This window comes from Brassica napus, chromosome C6 (genome assembly GCF_020379485.1).
Source record: "Brassica napus cultivar Da-Ae chromosome C6, Da-Ae, whole genome shotgun sequence".
NCBI classification, from domain to species: domain Eukaryota; kingdom Viridiplantae; phylum Streptophyta; class Magnoliopsida; order Brassicales; family Brassicaceae; genus Brassica; species Brassica napus.
This window is the reverse complement of record NC_063449.1, coordinates 16,878,375-16,895,659: the sequence shown is the minus strand read 5'-3', so window position 1 is coordinate 16,895,659 and position 17,285 is coordinate 16,878,375. Positions and strand designations below refer to the sequence as shown.

Here is a 17,285-nt window from a genome sequence, read left to right as displayed (position 1 = left end):
ATTCTTTTAATAATATAAAATTAAACAAAATGAAGAAGGATGCAAAAATTGTTATCAAATCTTTATTATTCATAATCATTAATTGCCATATATATGTAAATCATATTAGGTAATTTCATAGCTTTTATTTAGGGAAAGAATACACACTTCTTATATTTTAGGTTAATATAATGTTCTCTAACGGACATTAAACAAATTATGACATAAAAATCTTATTTTTTCTCTCGAACAAATTCTTGAAAAAGTGAACAGTATTGTTTTCACAGTTGAATTATTTTCATTTTTATCTTACATATGGTTTTGAAAGCTTTCAAATCAACCATCAAACAGATACATGTCATTTTAATGTTTTTAGTCGTATACTTAAGGAAAACTTATATTTTTATAATTTAAAGTCGTTTTAAAAAATTCAAAATATAACATATAAGAAAAAATATAACATATAAGGTGTCCTCATTTTTGTTTTTTAAAGTCGTTTTAAAAAAAATATAACTTATTAAGTTTCCTCATTTTTGTAATTTAAAGTCATTTTAAAAAAATTTAAAATATAACATATAAGAAAAAATCTAATTTTTTTTTATTATATGGTTAATGTGACTGTTTTTTTTTTAATAATATAAAATTAAACAAAAATGAAGAAGGATGCAAAAATTGTTATCAAATCTTTATTATTCATAATCATTAATTGTCATATATATGTAAATCATATTAGGTAATTCCGTAGCTTTTATTTAAAGAAAGAATACACACTTCTTATATTTTAGATTAATATAATGTTCTCTAGTGGACATTAAACAAATTATGACATAAAAACCTTATTTTTTCCCTCGACAAATTCTTGAAAAAAGTGAACAGTATTGTTTCCACAGTTAAATTATTTTGACATTTATCTTCCATATGGTTTTGAAGCTTTCAAATCAACCGTCGAATGTATATATGTCATTTTAATGTTTTTAGTCGTATACTTAAGGAAAACTTACATTTTTGTAATTTAAAGTCGTTTTAAAAAAATTCAAAATATAACATATAAGAAAATTCTAATATATAAAAAAAATATAACATATAAGGTGTCCTCATTTTTGTATTTTAAAGTCGTTTAAAAAAAATATATAACATATAAGGTTTCCTCATTTTTGTAATTTAAAGTCATTTTAAAAATAGAAAAATATAACTTATAAGAAAAAATCTAATTTTTTTATTATATGGGTAATGTGATTATTTAATTATTTTTAATAATATAAATTTAAATAAAAATGAAGAAGGATGCAAAAATTGTTATCAAATCTTTATTATTCATAATAATTAAATATCATATATATGTAAATCATATTAGGTAATTCCGTAGCTTTTATTTAAGGAAAGAATACACACTTCTTATATTTTAGGTTAATATAATGTTTTCTAGTGTTATATAATTATGGAATAATGTGACACCATTAGATTAAACTATACTTTATATTAGATGCTTTAGAATTCTTTGAAATGAAATTTAGAAGGCATTTAGAGTGCCACCTAGGATTTGGAGTTTTTTTAATTAATACAAAATTAAAGTTCTAATTTTTCAAATGCTTCCCAATTAATATATAGGGGATATGGTAACCAACATACTTAAATTAAACCAACTCTAATCTAGGTCATCTCATCTACCTATATTATTAAAAGAGAAGTATCCATTTGAAAATACACTTACTTTATTAATTAAACTTCCTATTTTTTGTTTGTCTTTTTCAGTTACATTAATGAAATATCCTTAAATGAATTTAAATTACCTATTTTATTTCTTATCTTTTTAGTTACATTAATGAAATATCCTTAAATGAATTTAAACTACCTATTTTATTGATTGTCTTTTTCAGTTACATTAATGAAATATCTTTAAATGAATTTGGACTTAATGTCATTTAATCAACAAAAAAAACTCCTAAGTTATCTTTACGTGCATAATTTTAATAATGGAGATTTTTAAAACGTGCATCATTAAAATGTTATCTAAAACTTGCAGCACTAATATATAACATGCATCAATAAAACTAGATTTTAACCCACATAATCGTTCGAGTATTATTAAATTTAAAAATTATTATTTATTCAAAAAATATTTAAGAATGGATATGTTTTTTTAAAAATTATATGGTATTTGCTCCTATTGGTAGTATAAATTTAAACAAAATTTTAGCATAATATAACTCATTTGTTGTTTAAAAAATATTGAGTTGCATTTCAAATAAAAAGGTAAAGATATTTAAAAATATTCTAATTAAAATATGAACAATTTCATATATTTTTTACGAAATGATTCAAATAAAAAAAATCATGCATGAAAGAAATCATGATTTCTGTTAATTGGGCGGGTTATTGTTTATATGATATCGCGCACGAAAGAAAAAATTATGTTTTTACAATTTTTCTAATTAACTCTATATACTTAATTTTTTATATGATATCGCACATTCGTCAAAAAATAGATAGTTTAAGATGCAAAAAAATATTTATTTAGTGATCATTTAATAAATTAAATATTACAAATAGATCATTTAATAAATTAAATAATCAAAAACCGAAAATTCATAATCCAGGTCTAGTTTGTGATTAATATTGAAATCCATCCAACTTTAATTATCCATGACCGTCGTCATCTTCCTCTGTTCCATCATCATGATCTCCGACCACCATACATAATCCCTCAATCACAACCGTCCATTTACCACCACCATCACATCCATGTTGATTATATTTTGGGTTGATTTTGTAAGCGACCAGTTCTGATTAATTATAATTTAAAAATCCCAAAAGCCATTCACAATGTTATCAAGCTCTGCGATGCGGAGCGAGCAGGACGCAGAACGAGACCTTCCCGTTATTATTTTCCGTTGGATCTCTGTAGATCTCACCAGAGCTATTCCCAAATCCCAATGTTACCAAGATTTACCATGAATTCTTGACAGAGAAGCTGTTATAGAGAAGTTACGAAAGACTCGTGGAGCAATTTGGAAATTTCTGAATCAGTTATGTTGTTCCCAATGCAGAGAACGCTCCCACTTGCTGCTGCTGCTGCTAAGACTTCTTCTTCACCTTCACTTATGTCTTTTCATCCTCTCGTGGCTAAAGTTTGTGTTCTGACTCTTTCTTTTTATGGGCTACTCAATTATTTCATATTCGACATAAACTCAGATGAAATTAGTGATGAAGCTTATTCCAGTTTTGAACAATTTGAGGCACTTCTTTTCCTTAGACAACTCCTCAATGCTTAGCTCTGAACTTTATGTGCAGGTTCTGTCCTGGATGCTTTTGATGCGTTTGAGTTTGCTCCTGTTTTGTTTTGTCATATGCTAAGTTTCTCTGGTAGCTACAGAAAGTTTTGTTACTTGGCATCTTATGGATTCGGGAAAACTAATGCTCGGTGTTGTTTGTGTGCATGTTATGTTTCGTCTGTTTCAGAACTTGTGTTTAACTTGAAGTAACTATTGGTCTATTTAAATTTAAATTTGTCTCCCAGTTTGAGTACATGTCAAATTAGTGTTTGAATAAGTGTCATTCTCTGATAAATCTTGCTTCTTTCCATGTTCTCTTATTTAGGGGATGTGTTTTTAATATGACAATGAAATGAATACAATTCAGTAGACACTGTGTACAATTGACACTTATCTTTTAATTTTTTCTCTCTTTGATTTATAATGCCATTTTTTTCTGAAATAGTGTGATTCTTGCAGGTACAGCAACACAAGAACTTGCGAAAAAGAACTTCAAGAATTTAAGAGAAGACAGTAATCATGAAAAACCACAAAACCAACAACAAGAGCAGCCAGAATTTGTCAGGAGAGGCCGTCCGCAAGAAACAGCCTGAACCATCTTCGATCGGCCATACTATTTTTGAAATTCCAGATGATGCGCTCAATCCGCCATGAGATAGTTCTAATATAAAAAAAATTGTGCTTACATCAAACTGTCAATAAAATATTTAATTATTTTTGTATTAAACAAATATATACAAACTTCTCATCAGCCCTGGGCCTTGGGATCTTTGGATCGGGTTCAGGCTGGTTCTTTTCGGGTCCGGATCTTTTGGGTCCTAAATATTTAAACCTAATAGGTACTTAGAAATTTTCAGATCGGGTTCGGGTCGGTTTTTCTCGGGTCCGGGTCGGTTCAGGTTTATAATTAAAATAACCATAAAATATCCGTAATTTTTCGGGCTCATATCGGGTCCGGGTCATGTTCGGGTATTTAGGATCTAAAAAGGACATAGCATATCCAACACCATCAAATTTAGTCGATATTTGTCATATATATCTAAAATTTTACAAAATAACTTAAATGAAACTATTAATAATTAAAATAAAACATTTTTAAATTCTAATACATTTTAAAGCTTCATATTACTTAAAAAAATTTACGAAATAATAACAAATGTTGTTAACAAAAGATATTTCAACCTACGTTGCACGGAAGCTTCATCGGACGTCCGCTTCCCGCTTCGGAACCAGAATCGGAATCGGAACATTGTGGAAGCTTACGGAATCTCGCTTCCAAAACGCTTCCAAAATATTCTTTTTAAAAACACGTTGGAAGCTTATGATTCCGTTTTGGAATCACGCTTCCGTTCTTTAAAAAAAATACAAGGTTGAATATCAATAAAAATATAATCGTAGTTATTAATTTCTGTAAAATCAAAATTTTAATAGTAATGAATAGAGAGGATATAAATATATAAATATTAAAATTAATACTATAAATTATCTTTATGTATTGAGGTTTTTATTAAACATATATCATATATTCAAATATTCAAATATATTGTGTCAATTATTTATGAAGCATTAACAATAATTAATATAATAATTTTTTTTAAACTTAATTTATGTTTATTTTCACAGTTTTAATATGAAATCATTACAAAATTATTACAAATGAATAAATAATTTATTTAAATTTATAACATATAATTTTTAGTCCTAATTTTTTTTTTAAACTTATATTTTAATATATATATATACACATATATATATATATATACATATGGATATACGCTTCCAATACGTACTCGCTTCCTAATTTTTCAAAAAACCTCGTTTCTGTGCTTCCATACGCTTTTGCTTCCGCGTACCCGCTTCCGTGTACCCGTTTCCGTTTCCATGTAACGTAGATTTCAACTACATCATAAAATAATATATATAAAATAGAACACAAAAAATCATAGTTTTAGATATACATGTTTTTAAGGACTTATTCTTGGGTTCACCCCCTAGGGTGAACCTCTAGGTTCACCGACCAATATGATTGTGTAATTTCATATTCGATATGTTTTAAAAAAGGAAACAAAATATTGTCAAATTATATTATGTTTTTGAAATTAAAAGGTAAAAATAAATAAATAAAAAAACAGTAGTAATTACAAAAAAATATTTTTAACGTCGTCAGCAAAACATTAAATTCTAATCTCTAAACCCTAAATCTTAAACCCTAAACCCTTGGGTAAACTCTAAATTATAGGATAAATCCTAAACTCTAAATCAAAATCACTAAACACTAAAACACTCAAGGGTTTAGGGTTTAGGGTTTAAGATTTAGGATTTAGGGTTTAGGGTTTAGGATCTTAGTGTTTTTTTATTTAGAGTTTAGGATTTATTCAAGGGTTTTCGGTTTACCCAAGGGTTTAGGGTTTACCCAAGGGTTTAGGGTTTAGGATTTAGGGTTTAGGGATTAGGATTTAGGGTTTAGTGTTTTGCTGATGACGTTAAATATATATTTTTTTAAATTATTTTTCCGTAACTACTCTTTTTTTTTACTTTTTTTTTTTAAAAACATAATATAACTTGACAATATTTTGTTTCATTTTTTAAAAGATATCGAATTTGAAATAATGAAATCCTATTGGTTGGTGAATCTAGAGGTCCACCCTAGGGGGTGAACCCAAGAATAACTCGTTTTTAAGTCGGGTCCAAATCGGTTCTTATCGGATCGGGTCTGTTCGGGTCGGGTCTGTTCGGGTCGGGTCTTTTCGGATCCGGGTCTATTCGGGTCGGTTCCTTTCGGTTCCGGTTATTTCGGGTAAAAGAAATTTAGACCCAAAAGATACTTATAAATTTTTGGTTCGGTTCCGGGTCGTGTATTTTTGGTCGGTTCCGATTCGGGTTTTTGGGTCCTGTATAAAATGCCTCGACCTACTTGTCATATTTGTTATAGGTCGTCGAGGAATTAAAAGGCTACAATCTCCATTGAGCAAAGAAGTTAGTCATCCATCCTTTCTTTGTAATCACTTGAACACCACCCATGATCTCTTCCATGGTCACATCTGAGCTTTGGAGCACTAGAAATTTCCTTTCTCTTCCTTTGAATCACTACCATGGTCTCCCAAAATAACTAAGCATGTGCTTTCATCAATATCCTTATCCAGAACAACTTGGCTACGTCTACCATTGTTAGAACAACAGGTTTCTCATCTTCCTCGTCGCTGCTAATACTACTGTCACTAGCATCAACTGCTCTTTTTCCCTTCTTGGAAAACAAAAAAAAATATCTCATAAAAGACGAGCAATAAAGATACGAAGAATCTAAGAAGCGAACTTACTTATTAGATAGTATACATAATCACAAAATCCACGAGTAGATCGAAGAAAACAACTTTTGAAATCACTAAACCTAAAAAGCAGAGCAAACGAAAACTAGAAACCAAAAATATACACATATAAAATGAAAAATATCGGGTAGTATCCTAGTTATTTATTTAAACTAGAGAGATATATGATTGGTTTATTCAGCTCACCAACTGTGCTGGAGTGGGGTCGATAGGGGTTGGTGGGGTCAGTAGAGTTAGTGCGGAAAGTTGGTGCGAGGATCCGACCCGACCTGGTCCATGTCGGATAAGTCACTTTTTCACATACCCCTGGTTTGGTTCGCTCGTATGCCTACCTACCCCCATAGATTAGACTGTCGGTCCGTCCTTTGTTGCGAACAGAAATATCCCAATCGATGTACCGGCGTGCATGGAACCACTGATGTCATCATGCTCCACAAGGTAATCCATTAGTCTCACTCTATAACCAAATAAAATTTGCATATTAGGATTAAGAAGTTACCTTATATCTAATGACCTTTTCGTGGATTATATAACATTTCAGGCTCCTCTACGATTAAAAGCTTGGGATGAAGCACTCAGTGAGATAAGCAAGTTATCGGATGAGATTATTGATAAACCCAGATGTGGGATTATCCGATTGTAACTAGAAAGGGGAGAGAGTTTAGAAGAAAGGATAAGAAGATAAGATATTGTTGTGATCAATTTTGATAACCGTAAATGTTTACAAGGCTCAGACTTAAGTAGTAAATGTGAATAATAAAAACGACAACGTATTCTCTTATTTCATAATGCTCTGACTCTAACCCTTTCTCACAAAGGGAGTCTTTCCTTCTCCTCTTCATCACTCTTTAGCCACTCTTCTGTTCCCTCTTCGATCTCAACCTCTTCTGAACAAATGCCAGAGGCACTGCTAGCTTATCAATTATCCTTTCACCACAAGTCACATCAAGTCTGTTAAAGTCCATGGGAGATCTTCCTGGTGCTGAGGATGCTCTTGTTTTTCCTTTGAAATCCGCACAAGTTCTGGCTTCTAAACTCACCAGTTCAGTGTTCTGGCTTCTAAACTTACCAGTTCAGTAAGTACTCACATCCTCTTAACTTAGTTTCCACTCTCTCAAACCACAGATTTGCTTTTTCAAGCTTCAACAACGATGATATGCAAATGCAACTTTGGTAAGAGCAAACCAGAAGGTAAGTCAGAAATGGGGTTTAGACAATCATCGAATACATATGCATAAAGATAGATAAATCAACAAGCGTCTCTAACACAGTACGCTGATGGAACAATAACAAACGACTCCTACAAAAGAGCACTCTAGCGTCTTCTTTATGAAACACAGACTCTCTCTCGAAATACTTAAGAAACAGAGAAACAAAGAGTGGTAAGAAACTATTCCTTGGCGGATTTGTTGATTAGAGACTTGTGGATGTGAGGGATGACACCACCACCAGCTATAGTTCCTTTGATGAGAGTATCTAGCTCTTCATCTCCACGAATCGCAAGCTGCAAGTGCCTGGGGGAGATACGTTTCACCTTCAGGTCCTTGCTCGCGTTCCCAGCAAGCTCCAAAACTTCTGCGGTCAGATACTCCAATATGGCTGCTGTGTAGACAGCTGCAGTTGCTCCAACCCTTCCGTGAGCAGTGGACCTAGTCTTCAACAGCCTATGCACCCTACCTACAGGGAACTGCAGAAAAGGAACAAATTAGCAACAACAATGGAAACAAGATCATGATCCAAAAACCCACTAGAAAGCATGGGTTTTTGGATTGTTCTTTAGGTCTGAGCCACAACATCAAAGAGTTTGAAGAACTCAACCCACTAATGAGAAAACCTCACAGAAAAAAAAAGAAGGTTCAAGAAAACACACATTGATAATCAATATTAGCATTTTTGTTGCTGTTACGACCTTAAACTATTCCCAAGTATGACTAGTCCTAGATGAAAAACTCAAATATCCCACTGCTAAAACCCATCAATGAGATACTTCACAAGCTTCAACACCAAAAAAATACTCACAAGTACCACAACAACGACACAAGAGAGCTAAGCGCTGCTAACAAGAGGAAAGATATGCTGAAAGAGCAAAAGACACTGCAAATCAAGGCAGTCAATGTCAACCATAAACTGCACAAAAGGAACCAATTAGCCACAACAATGGAACAAGATCATTAGAAAGAGTCTATACAGTTTGAAGAACCCACTAATGAGTAAACCTCACCCAAATAACGTTATCAAATTAGCGTTGTTGTTGTTGCTGTTACGACCTTAAAGTACCATCAAATAACATAGCCACGACTAATCCTATATGAAAACAAAAACTCAAATCTCCATTGCTAGAACCCACCAATGAGAAACTTCAACACCAAAAGATGGTCAACGAAACAAAAGTTAGCTTTTTTTATTTTATTGTTGGTACGACCTTGAAATACACTCGAGTACAACAACAAAGACTAGTCCTATGGGCGATGTGAGAAAAACACATAGCAAATCAAGAGATCCAAGTGGTCCATATCAATCAGCTAATGTCACTATTCGATATCTGATAAATCAAAATCTAATCGATCCGCCACTTATAAGATTCGAGGAGTTTACCTGAAGACCAGCTCGAGCAGAACGGGTGATGGGTTGTTTCTTCTTGTCCTTGTCCTTCTCGCTACCGCTAGGTTTCCCCATTATCAATCCTTTCGCTCCTTTCCCCGACATTTTCCCGCCAAAAGTCTCACTCACACCCGCGCGCAGATAGAAAAGGAGGAGATGGATCGCACCAGAAGAGGAAGGGAGAGACGAAGAAGGAAGAAGCTCGCGAGTCGATAGATCGAGAATGACGGTTTATGGTAGACCGGCTGACGATTTTACCCCTACACGCCGACCTTAATTACAGCTTTAGAGCCTAGGCCCAAGCCCAAACATAAGTCAGGTTATATCATAAATTGCACAACAAGTCCCAATGTTTTATATAAATAACGAAAAAGACCCCAGAAAACTAACAGATAAGGAAAGGTCCTTGTGTATTTTTTTTTTTTTTTTTTTTTTGTTGTGTGTATATTCAGTCAGTCAGGAAACACAAACACACAAAACATAGCAAATCAAGAAGAACCAAGACAAAGACTTTCAGTTCTGCTAAGCATCAGAAAGTTTATCTGCGGTCTTTCCTTCTTTGTTGATGTGAAAGCCTTCAATCTTCTTAGCAACTTCATCCACACTATGATTTGGTGTCGTTTGCCAGATCCTGATGGTTCCGTCTTCTGATCCCGATGCATATGACTCACCCGTTGGTGAAAACCTCACGCAGTGTACCGGACCATGATGTCCCTTGTTGCATCCTGAGTGGCAGACAAAGATGAAAGGAACAATCAGAAACCAAATCCTCCTTATCAAAGCTACTTTGCTTAATCAATCAATCAATCTATGTGTCACTTAACAAAGATGGCACAATCCAAAACCTCATACGAGCTTTTGCTTTATCCTTTAAAGAACCATGCTTTTAAGACAATCTGATTTGGTGTTATGGTCTTACTAAAGACTAAGCAGATACCACTTTGAGAGTCACTTACCAATCTCCTCGCCGGTGTAGAAATCAAACATTCTGACCCACATATCCTCACCACCAGCTACAAACTTCTCACCAGACTTTGGCTCCAGAGATGCAGACTCGATATTGCATGGCATGTCATAGCTCTTCACTAGTCCAAAACTAGAGACAAAGATAGAGAGGATTGTTTCAAAAGGTGATTTAAAAATATATGTATATATGGAATGAGAAGCTTACTGGTTAGCGTCCCAGAATTTAACACTTGACCCATCAGCAGTAGTAATGTATCGTCCATCTTGGCTCACTTCAGCACTAGTGACAGGAGACTTAGTCTCCAATGTCTGCACAATCTTCCCACTCCTAACATCCCATAACCTGTATAAGATCAAAGTTTATCAAAGCATGCCTTGTGTATTTAGCAGTGGCTTCTTATTTTCATATATAGTTCATACCTGACACCACCAATATCAGTGCAAGAAGTCAATATTGTTTGGTCACTGTGAAGCCATGTGAGAGTTCTGATAGATCCAGGAGACTTGTCGACTTCTGTAGGCGGTGCATCCAAGCGGTTCAAGTCAAAAACACGGAGTATCTTCTCAAACCCTCCTGTGATCAGCAATTTTGTGTCCTAGTAGTGAGAGAGACAAGGTTAGCAATCAATTAGAAAGTAATGCATAAGTATGAACGATAAGGAACCAATCCACAAACATTAAGGGTTAAGCATAGTCTATTCTAGTAGGAAACCAAATCGTCGAAGCATTCAACTTGAAGTTAAGTAAACGAATTGCTAGATGGAAGCTGTTTCATAACAAACCTACCCGCCACAATAGTTCCGATCAAACCAAACTACGGAGATATAAAACCTTATGTATATTGAGAAAACTCGAAACAGCATACACTAGATGACAGAAATAGAGAGTAGATAACATGAAACGCACCTCTGAGAAGGCACAGGCTCGAACAATATGCTTGTGCTCAAAAGAATGAAGCACATCCCCCGTTAACGCATCCCAAAGTTTCCTGAACGAGAAAGTACCACAGTAAGATGATTAAGTTCTAGGAGAAGCTATATATATATATATATATATAAGAAGACAAAACAAATCAAAACACGTACGCTGAAAAATCAGCAGATGCAGAAGCAGCACGTAGAGCGTTGTTGTCGAGGCAAGAACTCCACACTGCACCTTTATGACCTTCGAATGTACCAATCCAGTCTCCAGTCTCCCCATTCCTCAGCATTGGATGTGAATCTAAGCGCATAAAGGCAATGATTATTCTCAGATTCATACATAAATAAATGCAAATTATTTAAAGCATGTTAACATCACAAACAATATAGGCACATAACGCAGAGAATAGGATTTGTTCAGTTCACATCACAAAAAAGGCTAATCCATAAAACCCAACAGACAAAACATTGATGTAATACAGAGTGCTTGTAACAAAAGAGAAACACCTTTATAGTTGTAGGTTTCAATCGGAATCTCATAAACTATTCCAACTAAGAAGTTACCTTTACTGGCACTGATGAGGAAGAAACCATCAGGGGTGATGGGACTGTAGAACAAATCGACAACAGGTCTTGAATGGCCATGGCAGACAAGTGGAACGGCGACCTTCTTCTTATCCATTTTATATATAATCCAACACACAGACAGTGGAAGAAACCAAAACCTAAGAAGAACTTTCAAATCCTTTCAGATCGAATAGTAGGGTTTTTCTAATTCAAGCGATTCAAACACGAACCAAAAAGATCAAACTTTTTTTTCTACAAATATTTTGGGAGAAAAATCCCGAATCTATTTGACTTCGATCGAATCTGCAACTGAAAAGAGAAATCTGCAGCTATAGTTGAATGCTGCTTCCCCACACAATTTTACAGACAAAAGAAGAAGAGAGAAACTACTTGTTTTTAGGGATTTGGGGGAGGGTAAACGACCTTGTATTGTTGAAAACACACACATGATTTGCCTTTTTTTTTTTAAGTTACTTCCTATATTTTTGCAAGTCTTACATTATTGACCCTATATTTTCAGATTTACATATGTGTCCACTTCTCTCAAAAAAAAAAAAAAAAAATCATTTTTATCTGGCTTTAGTTAAAGAAGAGTTTTTGACCTTTTAAAAATGAAATTTACATCCGATTGACTTTGCAAAACAGTGCACAGCATTGACCACACACACAGAGTAAAACATTAATGTCCTTAAGCAATCCAAATGTGAGACTTGATTATGAAGATAACATATGACGCAGAGTAAATAATGCTCTTGGCCCATGAGCGAAATTCCTTTGATTGGGAAACAGAATTCTATTTTCAAGTTAATCTAGAACTAGAACCATGAACAGAAGAAGGGTCAACACATATATCTCTCTCTCTCATAACAAAAACTAGTACATAAACATAAAGCAGTGTGATTACATGGATGAATAAAGTAATAAGTAGCCAACAGAAATTAAAATAAGATTACATGAAGGTTGAAACTGAGTCAGTATTGGAGCCACGAATAAACTCATTGGATTCAAGAGAAGAAAGAAAAGTCCTTTGACAAATGTTCTACAGATTAAAAATGTCCCAAGGCCCGAAGATCTTCCTGACATTACTACTCACTTGGCTGATGAGATTGAGATCAAAAGCAACAAACTTCACATATAATCTGACGTATTGATTAATATAAACCCTCTTAAGAGTCTGAGATCTCATCTCACACGCAGAAGTGGTACATCATCATCAAAATCCATATACACAGTCAGATCTTCAAGAACAGGACAGCCTGAGATGAGCTTCTCTGCAAATAATCAAAGCATCTTCATTACTCTACATAACGTCAAGATAAAAGAATCTTGAGACAAGGTGGAGAAACAACAAACTCCAAAAAGAGACCATTAATATCATGCTCTTATGAATGCGCAGAGGCATGGAATCTCTGGTAACAGAACACCCAAGGATGTCAACATCTAGATCATAAACTTCATGGTTAATCACTATTGGTGATTGCAAAGAGAGATACATTACATTATCATACTTTAATTTGAACTTCTGCACGTGCGATCCACTCACGGTTTAGACTAATGCTCTAAGATCATCACTTAGATATAGTTTTTTAGTGATGGCTTTTCAAAGAGCTAATTAACAAGAACTGTGCGTGTGTGTGATCAAACGGTTTGTTACAGTTAGAAGAAAATTAAACAGAGATTAACCGTAATTAATCTCTTTTGTTACAGTTAGAAGAAAATTAAACAGAGATTAACGGTAATTAATCTTTCATAAATGTAATATCAGCCTTATAAAGAAAACAGTAATTAATTAATTAACTAAAGATCCAACGGTTCTTAGAAACAAGACTTTACAACACAAAAGACAATAGCCAATCCAACGGTTCCAATGAAAAACAAGCACCGACAGAAGATGGTCTGAAACCTACAGAAACACGACAACTAAAAGAGGAAACATTTTCGATTCGACAAATTGATCTCCAGATCTGAAAAATAGCGACCCGGATCCGTTTTACTCCTTGACCCGACCCGAGATATCAGAAGCGAGCCGAGACGCAATCGCTGAATGATACATAACTTCGTGGAACGTGGAAGCTTCTGCGATTTTCTTCCTCAACTCCCTAGCTTTCTCCTCCGTGAGACACCCGCGACGACGAAGCTTTTGATCCGGATCCTGACCCGACCCGTTCGATTCCGGAGCCACGGAGGATGAGGTTTCGATGTTGAGGTAATCCGGCTCGGAGGGTATGCCGAAGAGAGGAGCCCACCAAGAAACAGTTTTCTTGCGGTTTGGATCCGAGTTTTTCATAGACCCGGATCCGGAAGATGCTCGGATCGTAAATGGAGCGGAACAGCAGACAATCGAAGCCATGGTTAAGTTGAAATGCAGATAAGGAAGTAACGTGAAGATTTAGATGATTTAAGGAAAGAAAGCAAGAAGAAGAAGATGGATAAATAGATCTTTTAGGGTTTCGCAATTATATAATTTTAATAAATTTAATTTAAATGATCTGCTACGATGCGATTTAACACATGGAGGTGAAAGAGGATCTCGCACGTTAGATATACTTTTATTAAGCTATCCACGGAGATTTTGGGTGGATGCGCACGTAGTTGATTGTGACTTCGGGGATGGATAAGTCTTACCGCGTGGAACGTTTTTTAAATCGTCAATTTGCAGTGTCTTGATCTGCACTTTTCTGTAAAGAAACACTTATTATTATTTAAATAACGTGAAAGAGCCGTTTGGTTTAATGCAATCAAAACGGGTGGACTACATAAAAATATACTAAAAGACAGATTAAAAACGAAGTGATCTGAGATGGATCACTCTAAACGCGTTGAACGCTTTTTTATCGTCAATTTGCCATGTCTTCGATCTGCACCTTTCTTGAAGACAAAAACTTTTGATTTATTTAAGACGTGAAACAGCTGTTTGAGTCTTTGAGAGTACAAACAAAGACGTCAAAGGACTCAGAACTGTTCTGGCTCCTGGTTTATTTGCCGGTTTTGGACATTTCTTATTTGGTTATTCTTCTTATTGGGCCTTTTTAAGAAAAAAATATACACATGGGTTTTGATTGAGCTTTTAGTACTTTTTATTAGTTTGTTGGGCTCTCATCTTATTTTTCTGCTTTTCGTCCCTTTTGTATATTGTTAACTAAAAAACCCCTTTAAAAACATTAATATAGATAATTCACTATAGTCTAGAGTCTACTGACCTCCTTTGGCCAACCCACAAGAGAAATTTGAACTTACCGTCAAACAAATAGATAATTCACCACTGACCTCTTTACTCCACATAAAACTAACTGAATTGAGTGTTTTTTTTTAGCAAACTGAATTGAGTTTTAGAGACACTTTAAGCAATGAGAAACCATCTATCATTGTTGATGGCTTTTTAACTTTCTCAAAAAACTTCTAAGGGAGTTATTTTAAAACTTGAAAGCTGGCCATAGTTGGGATCTTTCAACAACTCCCAATAGAACTACATTTAAGGGAGAAGCTAGTAAGGAGAGAGGATGTGCATATGCATCCATATTATTTTCAAAAAAATAGTGTGTTACTGAGCCTAATTTCATATATACACATATTGTTACTGGTAATTTTACACTGTGTGCACTCAGTGAAAAGATCAGTTTGGATTCGCCATTGACTACATAAGAAGGAATAATATGTTGGATCTCCGCAATAAGAGCATAAAAAGGCTAACAAATTCCATAGGGCAGCCTTGTGTTTCTTTCTTTCGATATCGCATATATATATATATGGACACTTGATAGGCCAAGCAACATCAAAGTTGTGTTTTTGTCTCTTGATGTGTCTTTTAACCATTAAATGCCGGCGTAAACACATTTTGTTTGACTATGCCTATAGTTTTCAAGTATGGTCTTTTTCACCTCTAAAACCCATCTTCTCCAAGTGACAAATTATTTTAAGTAGTATATGAACTGATACTTTTCAATAAATTATTCTCGTCTTAAATTAGATGATATAGTTTTGTTGGGTTACTACAATGTATATGCATGTTTCTTGGTAGAAAGTCTTATAAATATGTTCTTCTACCCTAAACTAAGTTGGCGAGTTTTCCAATAAACTAATTCTCTTACAAAAAGTAAATACAATTTGCTAACCCGGCTGTGTTAAACACATTTGACATCTGGCTTCATGCCATTCAACTAACTGAAATACTGCGATGTATTGGATCTTATATACTTTCATTGGGTTAAAGCCTAAGGGACGAATTGTGGGAGTGTTTCCTGAATTACATATCTAAATCTCGTAGAACCTTAAATATCGAGTTTACAGCTACAACATATCAGGTCATCTTTTTTTTTTTTTTTTCCACGGGATATTTATTAAAGGGACCAAAACCCAAAATGGATAAAGCCCGAAACATAACAACACATAAAGCCCAGACAAACGGGCCAACTTTAAACAAACTTTTTGGACCCTAAACCCAAAAAGAAAAACCGTCGAGGAAGCAAAACGACTCCCGTCCACCACATGTACGATCGACAAACGATTTTGAGAACACACGTCAAGAGAGAGTCATCACCTCCTCCGGAAAGAGCCAAGCCGGAGCTCCGCCGTCGGCGGAGACAATTCAGTGAAAGACCAACTGAGCAGTCTTCACGAAAGGCCAGGACGCAACCGGAACACCACTTCAGGAAAGATAACCACCGTCTTCAATCAATCTGAAAGAACTCCGATCTTCCTATTTGAACAAGCAGCCATCTTTAAAGATTGAGATTAGCTTGAAGATGGAACGACCTAATCTCTGGGAAAGGAAGGCGACAGAGGATCAATCGAGAGTCGGGGGTAGATCGAAGGACATGAAGCGACGATCAAACGGAACCGGGAGAACCTCGGTGAAGAGCCGGCGAAGACGATGTGATGAAACCATCTTTTCCCGGAGACAAAAGCCGGCGAAGCTGGTGCTGAAAGAGCCACCGCTACCCGGAGACAGAACCAGCCGGCCACCTATGGAGAAGGTGCGACGCCGGAGACAAAAACCAGTCAGAAAACTCTCAGAACTCTATTCCTTGTGAAAGATCTAAATTGAGAACAAGGACGATAGAGAGAAAATCCTCTCTCTAAGAAAGGGGAGAGAAAGCCCTGCCGATAATTTTTTGTAATGGTGAGCCACCTACAACATATCAGGTCATCTATATACAGCTTTATTTATGATATGTATAACAGAAATATAAGAAAAATAAAACAACAGTGAATGACAATTATGTACAACATTGGAATGATGAAAACTGCTGAACAAAAAGAATAAAATGTATTTATTGTTATAAAAGTAATGGAAAAGTCTATCTTTATTCATAACATAGAGGTTTCTTATATAGAAGATTGCACCGTCATAGATAAATGGAAAGATTACAAATCATAATCTCTTGGCTATGAGCAATCCACAATCTGGTTCATAACACTTCCCCTTGGATGCAATAACCATTTAGAGCTTGTAATGTGCTTTAATGTTGCCTCATTAAAACTTTACCAGGAAAACTCAATTGGGACAAAACCATGGTGAAGAAAAAAGAGTACAACACACATTACTCCCCCTGATTTGGACATTACTGAAGGTCCCTTGGACCTCTCCAATTTTCTGCAATCCGTGGGTGATGAAGATCTTGGGCAGAATATGTTTCCTCCTCGAACATGATAGT

The 17,285-nt window shown here is 34.8% G+C and overlaps 3 protein-coding genes across 3 annotated transcripts; all 3 read right to left on the bottom strand.

The window, feature by feature from the left end:
• Nucleotides 1-7,794: 7,794 nt before the first annotated feature.
• On the bottom strand, nt 7,795-9,433 carry LOC106405854 (probable histone H2A variant 3). Its single transcript, XM_013846406.2, has 2 exons — nt 9,173-9,433; nt 7,795-8,264 (listed from the first exon to the last, which is right to left on the bottom strand). Exons 1-2 carry the CDS (start codon nt 9,281-9,283, stop codon nt 7,968-7,970), a joined length of 408 nt encoding a protein of 135 aa, XP_013701860.1. The 5' UTR covers nt 9,284-9,433; the 3' UTR covers nt 7,795-7,967.
• Nucleotides 9,434-9,520: 87 nt separating this feature from the next.
• Nucleotides 9,521-12,062, bottom strand: LOC106405853 (serine-threonine kinase receptor-associated protein). Its single transcript, XM_013846405.3, has 7 exons — nt 11,629-12,062; nt 11,230-11,365; nt 11,051-11,132; nt 10,565-10,740; nt 10,350-10,487; nt 10,135-10,274; nt 9,521-9,903 (listed from the first exon to the last, which is right to left on the bottom strand). The coding sequence occupies exons 1-7, from the start codon at nt 11,744-11,746 to the stop codon at nt 9,701-9,703; spliced, it is 993 nt and encodes a 330-aa protein (XP_013701859.1). The 5' UTR covers nt 11,747-12,062; the 3' UTR covers nt 9,521-9,700.
• Nucleotides 12,063-13,401: 1,339 nt separating this feature from the next.
• On the bottom strand, nt 13,402-14,360 carry LOC106405855. The gene has a single exon (XM_013846407.3). The coding sequence runs from the start codon at nt 13,979-13,981 to the stop codon at nt 13,622-13,624; it is 360 nt and encodes a 119-aa protein (XP_013701861.2). The 5' UTR covers nt 13,982-14,360; the 3' UTR covers nt 13,402-13,621.
• Nucleotides 14,361-17,285: the final 2,925 nt, after the last annotated feature.

Excerpts from the sequence above, each read along its gene's own strand:
- LOC106405854 (XM_013846406.2), bottom strand. The coding sequence starts at position 9,283 with ATGTCGGGGAAAGGAGCGAAAGGATTGATAATGGGGAAACCTAGCGGT. Across the intron at positions 8,265-9,172 it reads CTGCTCGAGCTGGTCTTCAG|TTCCCTGTAGGTAGGGTGCA; the intron begins GTAAACTCCTCG and ends CCTTTTCTGCAG.
- LOC106405853 (XM_013846405.3), bottom strand. The coding sequence starts at position 11,746 with ATGGATAAGAAGAAGGTCGCCGTTCCACTTGTCTGCCATGGCCATTCA. Across the intron at positions 10,488-10,564 it reads ACTGATATTGGTGGTGTCAG|GTTATGGGATGTTAGGAGTG; the intron begins GTATGAACTATA and ends GATCTTATACAG. Across the intron at positions 10,275-10,349 it reads AAATTCTGGGACGCTAACCA|TTTTGGACTAGTGAAGAGCT; the intron begins GTAAGCTTCTCA and ends CTTTGTCTCTAG.
- LOC106405855 (XM_013846407.3), bottom strand. The coding sequence starts at position 13,981 with ATGGCTTCGATTGTCTGCTGTTCCGCTCCATTTACGATCCGAGCATCT.